The sequence below is a fragment of the Quercus robur genome, chromosome 2 (assembly GCF_932294415.1).
Source record: "Quercus robur chromosome 2, dhQueRobu3.1, whole genome shotgun sequence".
Classification (NCBI taxonomy): Eukaryota; Viridiplantae; Streptophyta; class Magnoliopsida; order Fagales; family Fagaceae; genus Quercus; species Quercus robur.
The window spans coordinates 24,507,199-24,527,769 of NC_065535.1; the positions used below are offsets into that span (position 1 = coordinate 24,507,199).

Below are 20,571 nucleotides of genomic sequence, written 5' to 3' on the forward strand. Positions count from 1 at the left end.
AAAAATTGCATGCTTTCGGCTCATGCTCACTAGCATTCTCAATGGGGATGAGTGCATAATTATTGTTCATTCAGATTCCCTGCTCCCACAGGCCGAAACTTAGTAGGTAGAGTGTCATTATGGTCACACTTAAGTAGAAGATGCCAACTTAGGTCACCCACCCTACCCATTTTTTTGTTCACTAAAAAAAAAAAGTTAGATTATATGTGCAAATGTAGTTCATGTTTTTTTAAATTGAACAACATCAAATTTGTTCACAGTTACTTGATTAAAATTACTTTTTCCACTGTGTCTAAAATATTTTACCTTAAACATATCTATACTAATAATTAATAATTCAATGATTATTTAAATTGTATTATTTGAATTTGTTATGTATATGATTTTCGTTTTTAAGCACAATCTCAATAATAATAAATAGATCATATCCATCAATAGTAAAACTATAATACAATATGGGGGCGTTGGTTCGCCCCGATATTACATTACACCATAATATTACATTAATGTAATTTTATATTAATGTAATTTCAATACAAGAATACAATATTACATTATTTAAGAATGTACGAGATTAATGTGATGTGATATATTTTGTAATTTTAGATTATGATAGTGTTAGAAAAAATAAATGAAACCAAAAACCTTAATGTCACATCATTGTAAAGTACATCACATCAAAGACACATCACAACGAACCAAATGTCCGAATAGTTCTTCCATTATAATCATTAAGTAAAAGTAAGCAAGACTTAGTATAGTTGAAGAGAGACAACGCATGTCCAATTGTGTACAACAGTAAACAAGCTTTCTTTCTTAGTACATGCGTAGGTAGGAGATGAACATGTGATGGAGTTTTTTGGTGCTATGTGGTATTGAGATGGTGAGATCAGTTTAGTGAAGTTTAATTAACATGTGGGGTGAGATCAGTTTTGTGTTGTGTGGTATTGAGATGGTGCAGGGTCAACCGGATGTATTTGGGGTCTAAAACGATAACTAAATTGAGGCATTTTATGCATTTTAATTTCAATTAAATAAGTGAGTTTCAATTAACTCATCTGGTAAAGTCTTTCATAATTAAATAAGAGATATGAGGTTCAAACCTTGCCTAAACCAAAAACCAATTGGTGTCTTGGTTTGATGATAAAATGTTATCATCAGGAGCGGACGCCATAAGTTGAAACTCTTCAATTTCAATTGAATAATATTTTTACTAAAAATCTATTTTTCCAGCTTTTTAAGATGCATGTTTACTAATTAAATTTTGTTTCAAAGTTCTGATAACATATCCTTTTCAACTAATAATATGACTAATCCTCATAATCTTTTTTGTGATACAATTGATCTTGTATATGATAACATCAATTTTTAACTTTGGAAAACTTCTTTGTACAAAGTAGCAACATCAAGTATTGTATTATTAGTAAAATTCTCTAAGCAACACGTATTTTTTTAAGGGAAAATTACACTTTACCACTTTAAACTATATTTTATGTTACATTTTGCATCCTAAACTTTTCGAATGCACTTTTTTGCAGCCTAAACTATGACTCTTGTTACACTTTGCACTCCGATGTTAAGTTTACTGTTAACTTGGATGGAAAAATATGACACCATGTGAAAAGACCTAATTGCCCCTCTTCTCAATGCTTTAAAAATAAAAAGATAAATTACACTTTACCATCCTAAATTATACTTTTTATTACACTTTGCACCCTAAACTTTGAATTTTTATTTAAGTTGACAGCAAACTTAACGGCAAGGTGCAAAGTGTAATAGGAGTCATAGTTTAAGGTGCAAAACGTGCATTCAAAAAATTTAGGGTCCAAAGTGTAACATGAGGTATAGTTTAGGATGATAAAATGTAATTTTCTCATTTTATAAAGTATCTAACCTTTTGAATATAAATTTATTTGACATTTTCATTTTCACAAAACTTAGTTTTTGTTAACAACTAATATATTACTTTATATTACATAGATAAAACAATGGATTCTGACTTATGTGTCTTCTAGACTCTACGAACAAAGATAAAACAAAGAATAACACAAACTGAAGCTTGTCCACAGGTACAAAACCAAACCAAGTGAGAGAAGTTTTACACAAATCCGAAACATAGATTTTAAAGCCAAACCTGAAGGAAATGCTTGGTCATAGAAGAAAGTTCCAAGCATTCCTACAAAGAAGCTTAAAGATATCACTGTTTTATGTTTTAAAATGAAAAGTGGCAAAAATTTTAGCAGTGAGTACAAAAAACAAGACTTGAGATTGAGATTGGTTGGTCTTTTGGTTTTGCCTATGTTTGGATTGCACTGAAAATGAAAGATTTTTGCGTCTGGCGTTTTTTGTGTGGTGTGCACTGTTTACAGGACCCGCAAGTACGAATTTCAACAAATTTTTCTTTAAAACTGGGTCTCATGGCACTATTCACACATTTAAAAATTATTTTGCTATAATGTTTTCAGTTTTCAGTAATAAACGGTATCCAAACAAACCCTTAATTTTTCTTTGTTGAGAGAGAGACTAAAAGAAAGATATTTTTCAGCTTTTGTATGGAGATCACGAGTTCCACACTTTGAAACTCCCACGTAGAGTAAATGAAGCATCTAGCACATTTAAAGAATAAATTTTTGAAAAATGCTAAAGCGAATACAAATTTTATTACATATATAAAACATATTATCTGATGTGGTAAATAATGTGATTTGAAGGGTTTCATTCACCTAATAAATGAATGTTTGATTTGTCTTTTTATGTTTGATGATACATCAATTTATAAGTTTATGTAATTCATTTTGTATTAACCCAGTATTAATTTATATTATTTTTGTGAGTTTTTTTTAAGAAAATAAAATACTTTTTATCTATTGGCTAACATGTGGGTTGCTTAATTAATACTCTTGATACATCGATTAAAATTTGGGTGTCTTTTTTCATTTGGAGGTCTTGGGCGACTACTTAACTTGCCTAAGACATGGGCCAACCATGAATTAACGAGACAATTACTATGAAAGAAGGAGAAGTTTTATCCCAAACAGTTACTATATGTGAGAAGAAGAAGCTTTATCCAATAGTACTAATAATCTTGTTGTCATCTCAAAAAAAAATAAAAGTCTATTTAATATTTATAGTAAAAGGATCCTATTAACGGCTACTTTAATGTGTTTGTTAATTGACAACTTTCATGAAAATTTTAATACCACTTTTATGAAAAATATACAAATATGTCCCAAAAGTCAATTTATTTTTTCTTTTTACATAAAATGTTTCTAAAAATATTTATTAAATTAATACACATTTGTTAATTTTTTTCCATAGTAAAATTAGTAGTAATTTTAGTATTTCCCTTAATTGGCACGTGGGTCTATGAAGATGGAGAAAAAACAATGAGAGAAAAGACAGGTAGGATAAGAGACTTGGGTTTAGGGTTTCGGCAAAATTCCTAGCCAACTAACACAAATAGGACACCCAACCGCTTGTGAGGCAAAAGTGCACATTTTGGACAGGTAACACAGCTGTCAAAATAATCTTCATAATTCTCAAAAAAAAAAAAAAAAAAAAAATCTTCAGACTACACCCACCTAACCATAATTAATAATATTAATTAGTCAGATTATCAAAAAAAAATTAATTAGTCAGAGTATCACTTTACTATTACATTAAAAACGGGAAAACAACTTTGTAAATTATGACACCATTAATTACATCACAAACATAAAACGGATAAAACAAAAACAAGTTCACCAGCCAAAAAAGAATAAGGGTACGGCTAACAAGTGATATTTTAAGAAAGTTTAAATATAAAAAATGTCTAAAAGTACTTTTTAAATCAATGCTCTAAATATATTTATTAACTTTTTATCTAACGTTGAAATTCTATTTTAACATAATTTAAGTATATATGTGTGAAATTTTTTTCAAACTTAAATTCACCCCAATCTCTTAAAATTATCACCATGTCAAAGATACACAGTAATAATTAATTAAAAATATAAAGAACAACAAATGGACAAACGTGAATTTACAACTTTGCCATAATATCGCTTGATAAATTATGGGTGGCAGAGTTACTGTAAGGGGTGGAGTAAAGTGGTGGTCCAAAAAGCATGGAAAGCTGTGGATTTTATTGTTTTAGTTGGGAAAAAAAAAAAAAAAAAAAAACCAGAAACCGAAACAAAAACAAAAGAAAAATAGGTTGAGTGGGAAAAATCCAAAAAAATGAAAAGTCAGAGGACGTCAGACACAAAATCGATATTGAGTCCACGTGAGACAGCTCCGGGCAAACCAAATTTTCCTCGTGCGGTCTTACCGGCTATTCCTGTATCTCTCTCTCTCTCTCTCTCTCTTTCTACGTAGTTTTAGTTAGAGTTTCGACAATTGGACTTTTCGGATTTGGTAGATTAATAAAAAAAAGAAAAAAGAAAATTCTATTAAGGGAAGGTAACTTACACCTATTTTTTCGGTTTTGTAATTATTTTGGAAAAATGAATATCCGTTTGCATTTGAGACACTGTTTCTCTCACCTATAAATAACAGCTGTGGAACACATGCTCATTTTTTCTCCTCTTCTTCCTCGCTCTTTTATTCTTTTTTATTTTTTATTTTTTCCTCCTCCTCCTCCGACCACCACAGAGTGCCGGCGAATTCGCCGGCGATAAAACGACACCGTCTATCCTCCTCCTCATCCTTCCTATTTCAGCTTCGCTCTTCTCTCTCTCCCTCCCTCTCCTTATTTGGATCTTTTGTCTCTTTTCAGATCTGGTTGTTCAGGTACAGATTGCTCAATTTACTTGCAAATTATATTTCATTTTGTTTTTCACTCTTTATCATCTAATTGCTTTGTTGTTGATCTTGATCTGCCATTGTAGATTTTGAAAATTGATCCTATTTTTTTTTTTTCTAATTTTTGCAATAGATTAGGTAATTAAATTTCTGTAATAATGTGGTTTTTGTTTGAAACTGTGTGTGTGATTTGTTGCAGAGTTCGATTTTGAGAGAGAGAGAGAGAGAGATATGGATGGGAGCAAAGAGATGGGAGTAGGTGTGGGACTTAGAAACGTGAGCTCGCATTGCTCCATCTCGGAAATGGACGACTACGATCTCTCTCGTCTTCTCGATAAGCCGAGGCTCAACATCGAGAGGCAGAGGTCGTTCGACGAGAGATCGTTGAGTGAGTTGTCGATCGGTCTAGCCAGAGGAGGATTAGATAACTTTGAGAGCACGTGCTCCCCCGGAGGAAGGTCCGGGTTTGATACCCCGGCTTCTTCGGCTCGTAACTCATTCGAGCCTCATCCAATGGTTGCTGACGCTTGGGAGGCTCTTCGCCGCTCTTTGGTGCATTTTCGGGGTCAGCCGGTTGGGACTATTGCTGCTGTTGACCATGCCTCTGAGGAAGTTCTAAACTACGATCAGGTATATATACTCTTTTTGATATTTTATGAGCTCACTGTGTAATCTACTATGATCCAATTCATGTACCACACCCATTAGAGATTGCTAGAATAATAGTATCTTTTAAATGCTTAAAATTGAAAACTTTGATTCAATTCAAGAGGAAAACGAACCCATTTGAAACTAAAAAGAACGGACCCATTTAAACTTGTTATATGTTTTTAACATGATGACAAGCTATGTGAACCTGGGGTATTACTTTTTATGAACTTAGTATACAACAATAACAACAGCAACAACCGGGTCTTACTCCCAAATTTTTGGAGTTGCTATGGATCCTCAACAGATTAGTATGGGTACACTACATATTTTCTATTCAAAGTCATTCTCTTTCACTGCATCTGGGGTCTGATACAGTGCCTCGCTAGTAAGGGACACCCCAACTGGTATCTGTAGTGGATCCATTCTCATTCACTGCATGTGGGGTCTTTTTTTTTGGGCCTTGGAACCGGTTATAAACAAAATATATGACACTAAGCACAGACACTGTATGTGAACTTCGTTTATGTTTTATAAATCTAATTTGATGTGTGTTTCGCTTTAGGTTTTTGTACGAGATTTTGTTCCTAGTGCTTTGGCTTTCCTGATGAATGGTGAGCCTGACATAGTCAAGAATTTTCTCTTGAAGACTTTGTACCTTCAAGGGTGGGAAAAAAGAATAGACAGATTTAAACTTGGGGAAGGTGCAATGCCAGCCAGCTTCAAAGTTCTTCATGACCCTATTCGAAAAACAGATACACTTATTGCAGATTTTGGTGAGAGTGCCATTGGGAGAGTTGCTCCCGTTGACTCTGGATTTTGGTGGATAATTCTGCTGAGAGCTTATACAAAGTCCACAGGGGATTTAACTCTTGCAGAAACATCAGATTGTCAAAAGGGGATGAAGCTTATTTTAACTTTATGTCTGTCGGAGGGGTTTGATACATTCCCAACTCTGCTTTGTGCAGATGGATGCTCTATGATTGATCGAAGAATGGTAGGCTGCCTCTAAAATGATTTTACTCATATATACTTTTTTAGTTTTATAAATAATTTTTGTCAAAGATGCTTGGATAATGCTTAGCTGCTCCTTTACCAATCTGTTTGGTTCTTATTATGAAATATATAAAGTTTCTACGGGAAAGCAAGGTCACCTCATTAAGTGGTCTTGGTTGATGTTGACCGGCCAATTTTAGTTTCAAAAGAAGAGCAATTGAACCAATGAAGAATTAGCTTGCTCAGTGCAATGTTATCTTTTAGCCATGTTGTTCTTTGGTGTGGAAGTCAGGTCTAAGTTTAATGGCTTCCTGGAATAATTTCTTTTCTTATGACTAAATAAATCCTTGTTTTCATAGGTATATGTTGTTAGTGACAATGAACATTATTTTCACTTAATATTTATTTACTTGGATTGGTTTTAGCAGTGTTTGAGCGTATTGCAACAGAGACTTTTTGAGTTCTAGAATGATCTATTAAGCATTAAAAGATATTTGCATACCTGTAAAAAAATAAGAATAAAACTCAATGATGTTTGCATTGTTACAATGCTTCATTCTAAGTGTAGCAACAGGATTATTATTTATTTGTAAAAGCCTCGAGACGGAGAGGAAATTCTTAATCATAACGATATGTGAAAATTTTTATTGTTTTGTAATGCTCACTGCCTTGTAAGGATGGATAACCCAGTTTCTCTTGTTTCCTGTGCACTTCCCTCTTTTTGATGTGCTTTAGTAGGATATGGAAAGGATTTACATGAAGATGCAGATGTTTATTTATTTGTTTTCTTTAGTCTGTTGAGGATGTTTCCAATTTAGTATCCCCAAATAGAATGAATGCAAATGTTCTTATTTGATCTTTGCATAGTCCTTTTCATGTTCTTTATGGGTCAACCCCTCATCTAAATTTCCTTTTATAACTGCTCAATGAGGATGCTGACTTTTCATTCCATATTCCTTGTAAATGTAAGTCACACAACTGTTCTCAATTCTCTCTTTCCAGCATTATTCTCTACAATATATTACTTTGTCTCTTATTTTTTTTGTTTTGGTTGAAAATTTTCTCTAGTGCTTGGTGTTGACTCCAAGCAATCCTAGGTGGTGACTCCTAGGTTCTATCTTTCCTTTTTCATTGCTTGGTGCAAACTCCAAGTGACCTAGACGTGACTCCTACGTTCTATAATTTTTGTTGTTTTTTCGTGTTAAAAAAATTTCCCAATAGACATTCCCCTTGAGAATTCTTCTATCTTTTATCAATTTTAATATCAAAGCCCTCTGTTCTGCATCAATTCTTTTCTTTCAAATAAGTGCATTTGGCAACTCAAACTTACATTATTGAAAGAGGGAGTACATGGGAGTCATTCTCTAAGCCAATTCAAGAAGATCAAACAAAAATGGGATGAAATTGTTAGTGATGCCCCCTCTGTTTGATTCCTTGCTCAACTTTCTCATTCCTTGGCCCTGCTTATTCGGATATTTGTTGATGCCTTTTTTTTTTTTTTTTTTTTTTTTTTAATTTATTTTTTTTATATTATTTTAAAACTACACTATCAGCTGTTAAATCTCATTTTATTACTTTTTTTTTTTCAAATTTTAAATTTTAAATTTTTTAAAGTTGAAAAATCATTTCAATGCCTTTTCCTCTACTTGATGAAAAGCTACTACTAAGCCAAGGCCTAGGGGTGTTGAATACTGCATAGATTTTGATGATTTAGCAGGTTTTGCATAGTTTGATGCTTTGGCTAAAACAATTGCATTGTAGTGAACATCAAGTAGTTTATAGCTACAATTAGATTCGAAGCAAGTTTGTGGGGAGTAAAATTAGCAGTTGTCAAATTTTTGAGAGTATGGTTTTATTCAGAAACTCTTCTTGATTGACTTCACTGCATTTCCTTAGTTACTCTTCTAATTAAAGAAGTATTATTTTAATTTTTTCACTTATTATCTCCATTTTTTTTTTGTATAAAAGGAATTCATCCATAGCCTGGTTCTTGTGCCAGGCATGCTTATGTTATCATAGTGGATTGTTGTTGTATGTGTAAGCAAGCTGGGGAGTCTATGATCACTTATTGTTAAATTGTTCTATGGATAGAGATCCATAGTCTTTCATTTTATGCCTCTTTGGGGTGCAGTGGGTTATGCCAAAGAGGGTGTAGATTTGTTGGCATTTTGGAAGGGGCAGTTTTCTAGGCAGAAAAATGGTGATATTTGGAATGCAATCCCTCTGTGTCATGTGGATTATTTGGAAGGAACAAAATAACTGGACATTTGAAGTCCTTGAATGATTAATGTTGGCTGTGAAGTTGATTTTTCTACATACTTTGTATGATTGGATGGCTCCCACAAGTGGTCATTCTGTCTCTAGTTTGCCCTTTGGTTTTAAATACTTGATGTTAACCTGTTATGTTTAATTATAGTATTCGTTTTTGAATTGACATGCTTTACCTTTGGCAGACTTCTCGTTCTATTAGTTTGCAAATTGTGTTGTTTGTTAATTAGTCCTTGAAATATACTCTTTAGTCCTTTTGTCTTGAAATTCGAACAGGCCATTGATCCTGAAATTTACTTTCTTTTAGGTCATTGATATGGGAAAAGGAAAAATGCAAGACACTTCTGTATAATACTTTCAGCTACTGCACTTGTCATATATTGTTGGCATGTAACTTTACTCTTTTTTGCTTCTTTCCTCTGTTTTTAATATTATGCTTGTATCTCTTATATAGCCTATGGAACTTATATGGAATTGTATTTTTTGTTTCTGTTATAACTGATCTGTTTCCCAAAATCATAACATAATGTTCCCCTGGTCTTCTTCACCTTTTTTCTTTTTCTTGAGGAATTTGTCAGGAGTTCAGTTATTCTTTTACACTTTTGAAGAAGTCTTTCCTCATTTACATTTTTATTGCGTGAATTCTTTTCCAGGGCGTATATGGTTATCCAATTGAAATTCAGGCACTTTTCTTTATGGCGTTGAGATGTGCTTTGGCAATGCTTAAACCTGATACAGAAGGAAAAGAATTTATAGAGCGAATTGTGAAGCGTTTGCATGCATTGAGTTATCACATGCGAAGTTACTTTTGGCTTGACTTCCAACAGCTAAATGACATTTACCGCTACAAGACTGAGGAGTACTCACATACTGCAGTAAATAAGTTTAATGTTATTCCTGATTCGATCCCAGAATGGGTATTTGATTTTATGCCAACACGTGGTGGTTACTTTATTGGAAACGTTAGTCCTGCAAGAATGGATTTTCGATGGTTTGCATTAGGCAATTGTGTTGCGATTATGTCATCTCTTGCAACACCTGAGCAATCAATGGCTATTATGGATCTTCTTGAATCTCGCTGGGAAGAGTTGGTTGGAGAGATGCCTCTGAAAATAAGTTATCCTGCTATAGAAAGTCATGAGTGGAGAATTGTAACTGGTTGTGATCCCAAGAATACCAGATGGAGTTACCATAATGGAGGATCTTGGCCAGGTTTGCCTCTTTTCTTGTTATCCAAGTTTTCTACGTTAATGCTTTTAAGTTATGCCAACTGAAGTCCAATATGAATTTTAGTGAGGACCTTTTTGCCGAGGTGGTAGGAATAAACTCACCATTTTGGCACTCAATAGTCAATATGCATATGTTAGGGTCAAGTGAAGGTCTGGATAGCACAGGATTTTTATAGGATGACAATGTTGTTCCCATCTAGAAGGATGCTTTTCTATCTTGCATCTATGTGCTTGAAGAGCTATCCTGAAAGCAATCTCTCTCAGTCCTTCCCATCACTCTTCTCTGCACACAAACCATAGAAGGATGCAATCCAAATAGAAAATCATGATTCAGGCATAAAAGCAGATGCTTGGGTTCCAAGAGACGAGGATAAAATTTAATTTTAGTCGTTGGTTTATTAAGTATTAGGGTAGAAAGGTTCTTTTATCATTAATTCTAGGATAAAATTTATTTTACATCTTCCTTGATGTCACTCAGTCCTGATTAAACCATGTGTGTTTTAAGTATATTTATGTTTGATAAGTTGTGTGATTTTGAATATTTCAATCACATCTCATGCTTCAAGGTCGGAGTCACACCCTTTTCATCAAGGACAAAATTTAGCTACAAAATTGGTTGTAGCCAAAGGCTATAACTTTACTCAATAAAATAAACATTATTACATATTTTGGAAATTTAATCGTTAAATTGCATGTTCTTTACGCTCTTTATACACATGTCAAATTTTGTGTCATTTGGATATTCTTTACTTTATAATTTATAAGCTTATATTTTATGGTTAATTTTAAATTACAAAAACTTGCAATTTAAACAATTTATTGATGACATAGTTATTGATCTTTAATTTTCTAGAAATTTTGCAAGCATGGAGAATATAGGAAGAAGATGTGATCCAATAGTGGATTTGTCAAAATTCATCTCCAATAAAAAGATATTGAGTAAGGTTGTAAACTAAGGCAATAACTAATTTTGTAGCTAAACTTTGCACACATGATTGGGATATGACTTGTCAACCAATTATATTATGTCATATGTTAAGAGAATTATATCTTTAACCATTCTTATATTTTAAATATTAAAAAGATGGAAAAGAAATAAAAGAAAGAGATTGAAGATAGATAAAAAATGTAGGGACAAACAAATCTTGAACAGGGGGAAAAAAAAAGGAAATATAGAAATCAAAGTGGGGATGAGTGAGGGATGTAATAGAGAGGGAGGGATGCAGCAGAATAAAGAAAGAAAGAAAAAAAAAAGAGTTGAATGGAAACAGGAATTGTAACCTCGCGGTCTGCTGTAGTCAGTCTCATGGTGTGCTTGATTGGAGAGTCAGCTGTCTCAGCTTTTGCGGGTTGCTTCTCAAGCCTGTGAGTGCCAATCTTCGCTTGGGCCGGCTCCGAGGCTCTACCTTAGCTTTTCATTGGTTACAACTAGGGGCCTTTTATCACATCGTGCACGCATCTTCAAGAAATCGGGGGTGGGGGGGGGGGGGGGGGAGTACATAGACGAGGTGGTCCTGGGAATGAAAGCCCATTACTTCATGCTCTAGAACTCCTTAACTTAGGTTGAACAAAAAAGGTTAAATCTGGTGAAACCATAGCGTAGGTAAAACCCATCAGCTTGATGAGGTGGCCCATGGGAATGTGCTACACGGAAACCAACAACTAGCTCGAGTGCAGCATGGAGGTTCTTGCCAAGCGACTTCCCCCCTAACCGAAAAATATTCTGACAGCTATATTTATTACTATTGCCTTATATGAGTGACATGAAGAAGAATGAAAAAGAGATGTTTTAAGTAGTTTCCATATTGCCTCTTAACTTCCTTTATTTATGTGGTGCAAGATAGAGTTGTTTTTCAAAAAATTTTAGTGGAAAACAATCTATAAAAAAATATCATATTTTTAATAGGGTTTTCCATTAGCCAAAGATTGTTTTACTTTGACTTATTTTTCCTGATAGTACCAAACATAGGAAAACATAGAAAACTATCTTCATAAGAGGTTTTCTATCGAAACAAACAGAGCATTAAGTATTACTTGAGTTTGTTTTCTAATCCCATCATGCAATTCTTGAATATGACAAACAAATGCTATACTTTGTGGCTCTAACAAGCCCCACATGTCCCAAGAGCCTTGTAGCTCAACTAGTTGACACCTCCTGGTATTTCCAATCGAGACATCTAGGGTTCAAAATCCTTTACCCCTAACTATCGAATTATCAAAAACAAGTGGGGACGCCGAGAAGATCTAAAGGCTTTATAATTATGCACAATTTCTAATGGACTGACGTCTATAGACCTATTGACAGAATTGTTGTATGCAAATTGAGCCAGAGGGAGAATAAAATCCCAATTTCTATCATGTTATCCTTCTAGACATCTTAATTGGTTCCTAAGACTCTTATTGAAGACCTCACTTGGAACCCTCTAAGTTTGGAGTGTTTTCATTTTTGTCCCTATATTTTTGATTTCTATAATTATGTACCTTAACTTTCATTCAGTTTCAATGTTGAGTTTTGACCACCTTCCAAACCGTACCATTAAATCCTATAAAAGGACGTAGTTTTGCTATATTTAGATTTCAAATCTAAAGAGAAATTAGAAAAATAGTTTCATACTAAAATAATTATTAAAAAAATATGAAATTACTTTAAAAAAAAAAATAGCCACCCACTTTTTCCTTTTATTTCTTTCTTCTCTTTCCTCCATCTTCCTCTCTGTCTCTCTCTGTCAATTTCTGGCAATAGCTTTAGTCAGTGATGCTATCAAATATACCACCTCGTGATGCTGAACTCGCAATAACATAGTTCTGCCCAGCTCCTATTGGACCTTGATCTTGCAGCTCAGCTCATATAAGAACTTGATCTTGAAGCTCATTGGTTAGATGTTGTTTTGGTGAGTGAGGTTGAGGTCGGATGAGTGCAGAGTGATAGGATGTTGAAGCTTGTGGAATATGGTAAAGTTGATGAGGCTGTGACAAATATCTTTGTGGATGTTGAAGAGGAAGGAGGAGGACCTGTGGGGTTACACAACAACTACGTATGGATTTTTGTGGGGTTTGGCTTGATTGATGTTGGGGGGTGGGGGGATGCGGCAAGTGGTAAGGATATAACTAAGTGTGTGTTTGGATTTGGTGTTGTGGATTGGGACCATTGGTGGTTGTGGGGTTTAACAGCATTCATTGTTTGCACTTCATGTTTGAGCCATGCAATATATTACTGTTCTCATAATCTTTCTTGTTTTTTTTTTTCTTCCTGAGATGGCCTTTCTAAGCATGTTGGAAGATTCAGTTGAGAGGTGATAGGATCTAAATCTTTGATGTAAGACAGATTAGGAAAAATGTGCCTACAAGTGCTTGTGTTGGGCTTAGGTTTTGGAAAATGTCGGAGAGTGTGATTAGGGTTAATAGTTTGAATATTACTTGGAAAGTAAGGATTTAAAGGGTGAAAAGGGGCCAAAACAAAGAATAATAGGCTGCAGGAAATTTCTGGCTGGAGTAATAAGAGGGTTTTAGTGGTTTACAAATCTACAATGAACAAAGGGAAGAAATTGTTGTAATTCATCTTTTTCTTATCTACTCTTCCTGGGAGCACTGCTTCTTTCTTGAGCTTCAAGGCATTTTAAGGTGCCTTGCCTTGAGGCGCACTTTGAATTGTCCTCGTGCAAGTTTATCAAACCATGGGTGTTTCCGTTCATTGAACATAATGTATAATTGAGTTGCTTTTTCCAATCAATGTCATTCATTTGTATAAGATTATTTCTTTCCTGTTAGTTAAACATAAAAAAGCTCAACACCTTGTACCAAGAATAGCACAAAATTACATGGGTTTAGCAGGCCAAGCCTTTTGTTTCGCCCCAACCTAGCCCCAATCCACACATAAGTTATATTGGCATCAATGATTTATTGAACATTATTCTCTTCATGTGTATAACACACAAAAGTGCACGTGCAAATACACTGCTGCATGCATCCTTTTGACATAGGACAAAACCAAAACTTGATTCAACACATAATTAAAGGACAGAAACAACAAAAATCACCTGGGAGTCGGCACCTAGGGATACTTGGGGTCAGCACTAAGCAGAATAGAAAATCTAGGAGTTAGTACCTAGACTACTAAAATTGTTTCCATAGGAGTACAATATTGTGCTTGTCTGGACTACTAAAATTAAACTCTAACACTGTCTTTGGTTGGGATGAAAGCTGGGGGATGGGAAAAGGGAGAGGGGGGGGGGGGGGGGGGTGTTTTGGAGAGAAGAGAAAAGTGGGAAGAAAACTGAGTTTTCTCTTGTTTGGTTGAGAGTGGAAAATTGAGGAGAAAATGGGGTGGTTCTAGGTATTTTCCACCTGGGCCACCAAACCAAAACACCATTTTTCCAAATGAGAGAGAAAACAAGAGAGAAAAGAGGGCTTCAATTAAAATTACCCAACTACCCTTCACCAATTGCGCTGGAGTGTACCTTGGAGGCCATGGGTTTTGGGTAATGTTGCAATGCCACTGACGTTCATTGAGCTCTTTATAAGTGAGCACTGGAAGTTCTTTGGCTGGCATTGTTTGTGGATCTTTGCCGTTCACTTAGCTGGAGTGTAAAAATTTGCAATTATCCATGTGTGCATGTGGACCTTTTACCACATAGACACTCGTTGTATGGTGGCAAATAAATGAATGCCCCATTGATTTCTTTCCTTTAAATTTTTTATTTTATTTTATTTTATTATTTTCCATTTTTATATATGTTGTGAAAATATATTAGAAACTATCCAAAATTTTTGTTATTTTTTTATGTAACTTTATACTCTTGATAAATTCATTCTATGAGTTACCCATTAGGGTGCAGCCTAGTGATTGGAAGCTTGGAATGAGTTGTAGAACCAGACATTCTGGGTTCAATCCTCACTCTAGGAGTTTCCTTGGATTACCTGGTACATGGTTTTGGTGGGTGGGGTTATGTATCCATGGTTTACTCCCTAAGGGTGGGTCTAAAGGGTCTTACCTTAGTGAGATTCCATGTCATCAAAATTTATTTTATTATACAGTCATTCTTACATAATAATTGAAAAATATCTTATAAAACATATTAAAAAATAAAGTTCTAGGAGCATAGTAGTAAATTTGTACAAACTATCTTTTTCATTCTTCCACTTTTCCATCATTTGTACCAAATAGTCAAACACACAAGTCACAAGGTGAAAATCTAAATCTTTTCTATCATTCCAACATTTTCCATCCTCCCACCTTTCCATACTCCGAAGCCCCAACAAAACATAATCTAATTCTAGTTGGTTTAGGAAGCCCTAATTCTATTTCACTTGGGAAATCCTACTTATTGAATTTCAAAAGTAACCTTAACTCTAGGAAATTAAGTGTCCGTTTGGAATCCGTTTATTTTCTTGAAACTTTAAACTTTTTGCTGAAAATACTATAGATAAAGGTAAAAGTTAGCTAAAATAGTACAGTGAAATCCATGAATAGTATCAAAAAGTGCAATAGGACCCATGAATAGTAGAAAAAATAGACTGAATAGTAAATTAAGTTGGTAAAAATAATTCATGCCAAACGGACACTAAATGCTAATAACCCAATTAAATAATAATACCTTAAAAAAATACCATTGACCTCCAAAATTAAATAAAACTAAATCAAGATAAATGTTTCTTTGTGTTTCTTGCTTCTCCTTTTCTCTTTACTTTAGGATAAAACTGTTAAAACAAGAAGCATCATATACAAATCTTGAGTTATGCTGTTCAAGTTTGTGTCTGAAATTCATAAGCTTTTTTTTTTTTTTTTTTTACAATATATATTTTCCTCTTTATCTCGAGTGCAGTGCTTTTGTGGCTGCTGACAGCTGCTTGCATTAAAACGGGACGACCACAAATTGCAAGACGAGCAATTGAGCTTGCTGAGAATCGTCTGCTGAAGGATAACTGGCCAGAATATTATGATGGGAAAACCGGGAGGTATATTGGGAAGCAGGCAAGAAAGTACCAGACATGGTCAATTGCAGGATATTTGGTGGCAAAGATGATGCTAGAGGATCCATCACACTTGGGAATGATTTCACTGGAAGAGGACAAGCAAATGAAGCCAGCTCTTAAGAGGTCGTCATCTTGGACTTGCTGAAAAGCTCAAGCAAGGAAAAGCAAATAGGAGAAAAAGAATAGAGAAAAAGAGGTGGTGAAACATCTTGTTATATAAATCAAATACTATTCTTTGGTGCTTCCTGCCTTGTACGGCTTCATTCAAAGTTTGCTTGTGTACAATAGCCTGTGCTAAGACTAGTTTTGTGATTTTCCAAATAAAAGATGCATTTTGTTATTCAAGTTATAAACTTTGGGAGGCATTCTGCAAATGCCATGGTGCCAATTTTTATTAGCTCTTTACAGGCTAAATGGTGGTGTCAAGTCTTTGCTTTACCAGATAAGAGACATTGTGGATGATCTTATAAATATATTGTGGACTTTTTATTAAAATCATATTGTTCAGTAGTTGTTTTGAAAGTGTTTAATTATCTTCTGATCCATTGGTATTCTCTCACAGCTTCTTGTTGTGACAGTTCAGAGAATACTAGGGTTGTGAAACCAACTCTCCCACAATGGGGGTCTGAACAATTCGAGACTAGCCCAATAGGGTGGTTTTGAACAACTCAGTACTCGGCTTGAAAAATTACCAGATAAATATTGATCAACTACAACTGAACTTGGCTGGATTATGCTTTAATCAAGGCATTTATTAGATCTTTGTTTGCTATCAAACTTTCACAAAGTTTTTGAGTTAATACTCTTAAGGCATACTTGGTATGTAAGAATAGCAATTTACCTAAGGAATAGCCATTTCTTTTTGAAAGGTTAGAATTGATGGCTATTTTTAGCTATACATAGGCTCTGAGGACTAGTTAGCAATGAATTCACCTCATTTGTGTTGGAATAGACTCTACGATGGAATAACTATTAAATTAGAGGTAGAATATTCATTATTATTATTATTTTTTGTTTAAATTTATCTTGATCTTTTTAGCCAGTGGCATTCAACAAGTGACCAACATTTTCAAGTATATCATAGACAGTGACAAAGTCTGATTTTTTAAGAAGCATCATTAACTGAAGATGACAATATTAGCTCCACTAGCGATGTTGAAGTGGGAAATTTTGGCGTGATTGAGGCTCTTTGACAATGATTCTATCTAATTCCGGACGGATACGATTTGTGGACCAAGAGACTAGAGTTTGAGAGCTATGATGAGAGGATAGAATTAACGAGAAGTGATAGTAGTGTAGTTAAGTCTTAACTCCCGGAGATTGACGACTAAATCGATTTCTACCAGGACAATACATGGAGGATGTTAGAGGAGATAAATTGCGAACGAGGTCAAAAGAGATAGAAATTGTGGAATACGCAAATTTAAAATTCTATTCATTATCATCACTAAACAGATGAGATAAATAGAAATAGTTAGTGACCATAGACCCATTAGCCCATGCAATGTAGCCTACAATATAGCGTCAAAAGTCTCGGTGAACGGAAAATTATTAGGTATTTTCAGAGTATCATAAATGCATAGTCCCCCCTTTTATATGAATGGTGGGTCCGACCATGAATTTAATTAGTAGAACTCATCGTTCATGTGAGAGGAGGGAGTATGCATTTATGATACTTCAGAAGTACACAATAATTTCCCTTGGTAAACAGGCTAAAAGCCTAAAACCCATCCTAATAAATGATCTCATCACATAGTACCATAATCAATGGCTTCATCAAGGGAAACCAAATTTCAAACAATCTAAATTTAACCAGTGTGAGATTATGGAGAGAGAGTGTTACTGAAAAATGAAGAGAGGAGAGAGTATTCAGAGAATATGATGGAGAGAGACAATATTTAGGCATTAAAGAAGTCTTTACAACCTGTTATAGTGAGTTCTTATTTATAAGAACTTACTGTAGCAAGGTTGTAAAAAAATTTGGATATGCATACCTAGATGAAGTGGGTTTTTAATGTAATTGGGTTGTAAAATAGCAATTGGGAGGTTTCACAACCCCCCATGCTAATACTCTAACCGAGATAAGTAAGAAGAGGAGGGGAGCAGATAGATCAACAGCCTTTAAACTCGATCTCAGCAAAGCATATGACAATTAAGTTGGAATGCTATTGAAGTAGTCTTGCGAAAAATGAGATTTAGCCATCAGTGGATACAAATAATAATGCAATGTGTTAGGACAATACAACATCCTGGTTAATGAATCAACACAACCAATTATCCCCAACAGAGACCTTAGACAAGGTAATCCATTATCCCCCTACATCTTCATTCTTTGTGAAAATGCTCTCTCTTGCAACCTTATAGACATTGAAACAAGTGGTACGCTAAAAGAAATTGAGCTAAGAAAAGGTGGGCCAACCAAACTTCTTATTTGCAGATAACATCCTAATCTTCTTGAAGATTTAGAAGGAAGGTCCAGGAAAACTCCGCAATGCACTTAGGCCCTTTTAGCAAAACAATTTTGGAGGATTGCTTAAATCCCTCAATCTCTTCTAGTCACTACTTTAAGAGATCTAAGTACTTTCCAAAGCACAACCACTTGTAGGAAGCCACTCAACAACCTTAGAATTCAACAAGGATGTGGAAGGCCATATGGGAAACAAAGAATACAGCTAGGGCATGCCCAATGGAGAGTAGGGGTATGGGGCAAAACATTAGGCCCAAAGACAGCAACCAGTAGTTCCAACAATGCACTTCCGAAATTTTGGAAGAATCCAGTTAACGGTGCTCTTTGGGTATTTGTTAAAGGACATTTTTAAGAAAATTTTGATATCATTTTTATGAAAAATATAAAAATCTGTCATTTTTTTTTTTTTTCCATAAAAAATTTCTAAAAATATAATGTACTTAAGATATCTGTTAACTTTCCTCAGAAATGTTGCAATTACAAGAAGGAACGGTAGTGAATCTCTTAAAAAATGATCATCTTGCTCTAATTATTAAAATGGAACATACTAGGTACGAAGAGGGTTCATATTTTTAACACAAGAATAAGACCAAAATGACCAAGAAGATGAACCACGCGAAGGGAGAAACAAGCAGACATAAAGCAGGCTATGAAAATTGCATATTCCACATAGGGTGACCTTGTTTAATCGTCACCTCCTACACAACGGCCTAGCCATCAAAATAAAGCTAGCCCATAGGCATATAACAATAGTCAATAGACATTAATGCAACCTACGTAGAGCCATAGTGGATATATAGGAAGAAACATCGGACCACCTATTCCTTATGTTCCTGTTTGCACGAGCATTATGGTTTTATCAGAATGACAAACAAGAAAAGCTGGTTGAAGAAGAGAAGAATGAGAAGCTGAAGAAGAAACAAGTTATAATGCAACAATGAGCTAAACGACAGTTAGTTAGTTGTTACGATGCAAAACGACTTGTAGCATTGTTCTCTTCTATTTGTAGAGTTTGGTAACCATGTGACTAGCACGTGCTATGATTAAATGTTAGTTAGTTTAGGTAGTTATATCTGTTAGTTGGTTTCCCTCTTGGCCTCGAGTATATAAACAGAGGTTGTATTCATTTGCTAAATTAATCAAAGTTTCATTTACACAGATCTTTGATATAGTATTAGACTGAAACTTCTAGAGTTTTCTTTTCCTTTGTTGAAACTGAAATGGGAGTTAAACGGCAAGCAGTGAAGGAGCAGAACGACAACAGCGACAAAAGATTTAAATGTAAAACAACAAAGAAGAAAAATAAAGGAATTAAACGCACCGTTTGATTCAGTGGAGAGTTAGTTACATATTCTGCCAGATATCATTGTATTATTGGTTGCAAGTTTGAGAGTTCGTTATGAGTTTTAGGCGCCGGTTTTGAGTCTCTATTTTTCATGTATATAAGTAGTTGTAAGCTAATTATTTTGTAACTAATTCAGGAACAGTTTCTTGATTAGTGAATGTAAGTTTTCTTTTCTATCTCAAAAGCTCTCTCTAAGTTCTCTATGATTTTCTGTTTTTACATGGTATCAAAGCAAATTTTCCTTCACTTTCCTTCCAACCAAACTAAGTTTTCTTTCTGAATTAGATTTTTCTTAGCTTTCATGGCTTCAGATTCGTTGAGAGATTCGTCGAGTGTACCTTCTTCTTCAACTGTACTACCTACAAGTGCAGTTATGGTAGATGAATTTGCTAATAATCCTTTCTTTTTACCAGCAAACGAGAATCCTGGTTTAATTCTCACATCTCAACCTCTCATTGGTCCTGAGAATTACATGAGTTGGGCAAGATCTGTGTTTTTGGCCTTGAGTGCTGTAAATAAGTTTGGATTTGTGAATGGTTCAATTCCAGAGCCAGATCCAACCTCACCTTTGTTCAATTCTTGGAGTAGATGCAACACTACAATCCTCACATGGCTGACCAATTCACTTAGCCCTGATCTTAAGGCAAGTGTGATGTACATCAATTCTGCAAAAGACTTGTGGATTGATCTTAAAGATAGGCTATCTCAAGACAACACACCAAGATTATTTGAGCTTCAAAAGGAGATTTCACACTTGGTTCAAGGTTCACTCTCAGTGAGTTCCTATTTTACCAAATTCAAGACTTTGTGGGATGAATTTGTCAATTATCAACCTTTCACAGTTTGCACTTGTGCTTGTGTTT

The 20,571-nt window shown here is 34.6% G+C and overlaps 1 protein-coding gene across 1 annotated transcript; it reads left to right on the forward strand.

The window, feature by feature from the left end:
- The first annotated feature begins 4,539 nt into the window (after positions 1-4,539).
- On the forward strand, positions 4,540-16,391 carry LOC126713002 (probable alkaline/neutral invertase D). The gene is made up of 5 exons (XM_050412589.1): positions 4,540-4,770; positions 4,982-5,412; positions 5,996-6,427; positions 9,348-9,906; positions 15,746-16,391. The coding sequence occupies exons 2-5, from the start codon at positions 5,014-5,016 to the stop codon at positions 16,039-16,041; spliced, it is 1,686 nt and encodes a 561-aa protein (XP_050268546.1). The 5' UTR covers positions 4,540-4,770; positions 4,982-5,013; the 3' UTR covers positions 16,042-16,391.
- Positions 16,392-20,571: the final 4,180 nt, after the last annotated feature.

Coding starts and splice junctions, on each gene's coding strand:
- LOC126713002 (XM_050412589.1), top strand. CDS start 5,014: ATGGATGGGAGCAAAGAGATGGGAGTAGGTGTGGGACTTAGAAACGTG. Junction 5,413..5,995: donor AAGTTCTAAACTACGATCAG/GTATATATACTC, acceptor GTTTCGCTTTAG/GTTTTTGTACGAGATTTTGT. Junction 6,428..9,347: donor CTATGATTGATCGAAGAATG/GTAGGCTGCCTC, acceptor ATTCTTTTCCAG/GGCGTATATGGTTATCCAAT.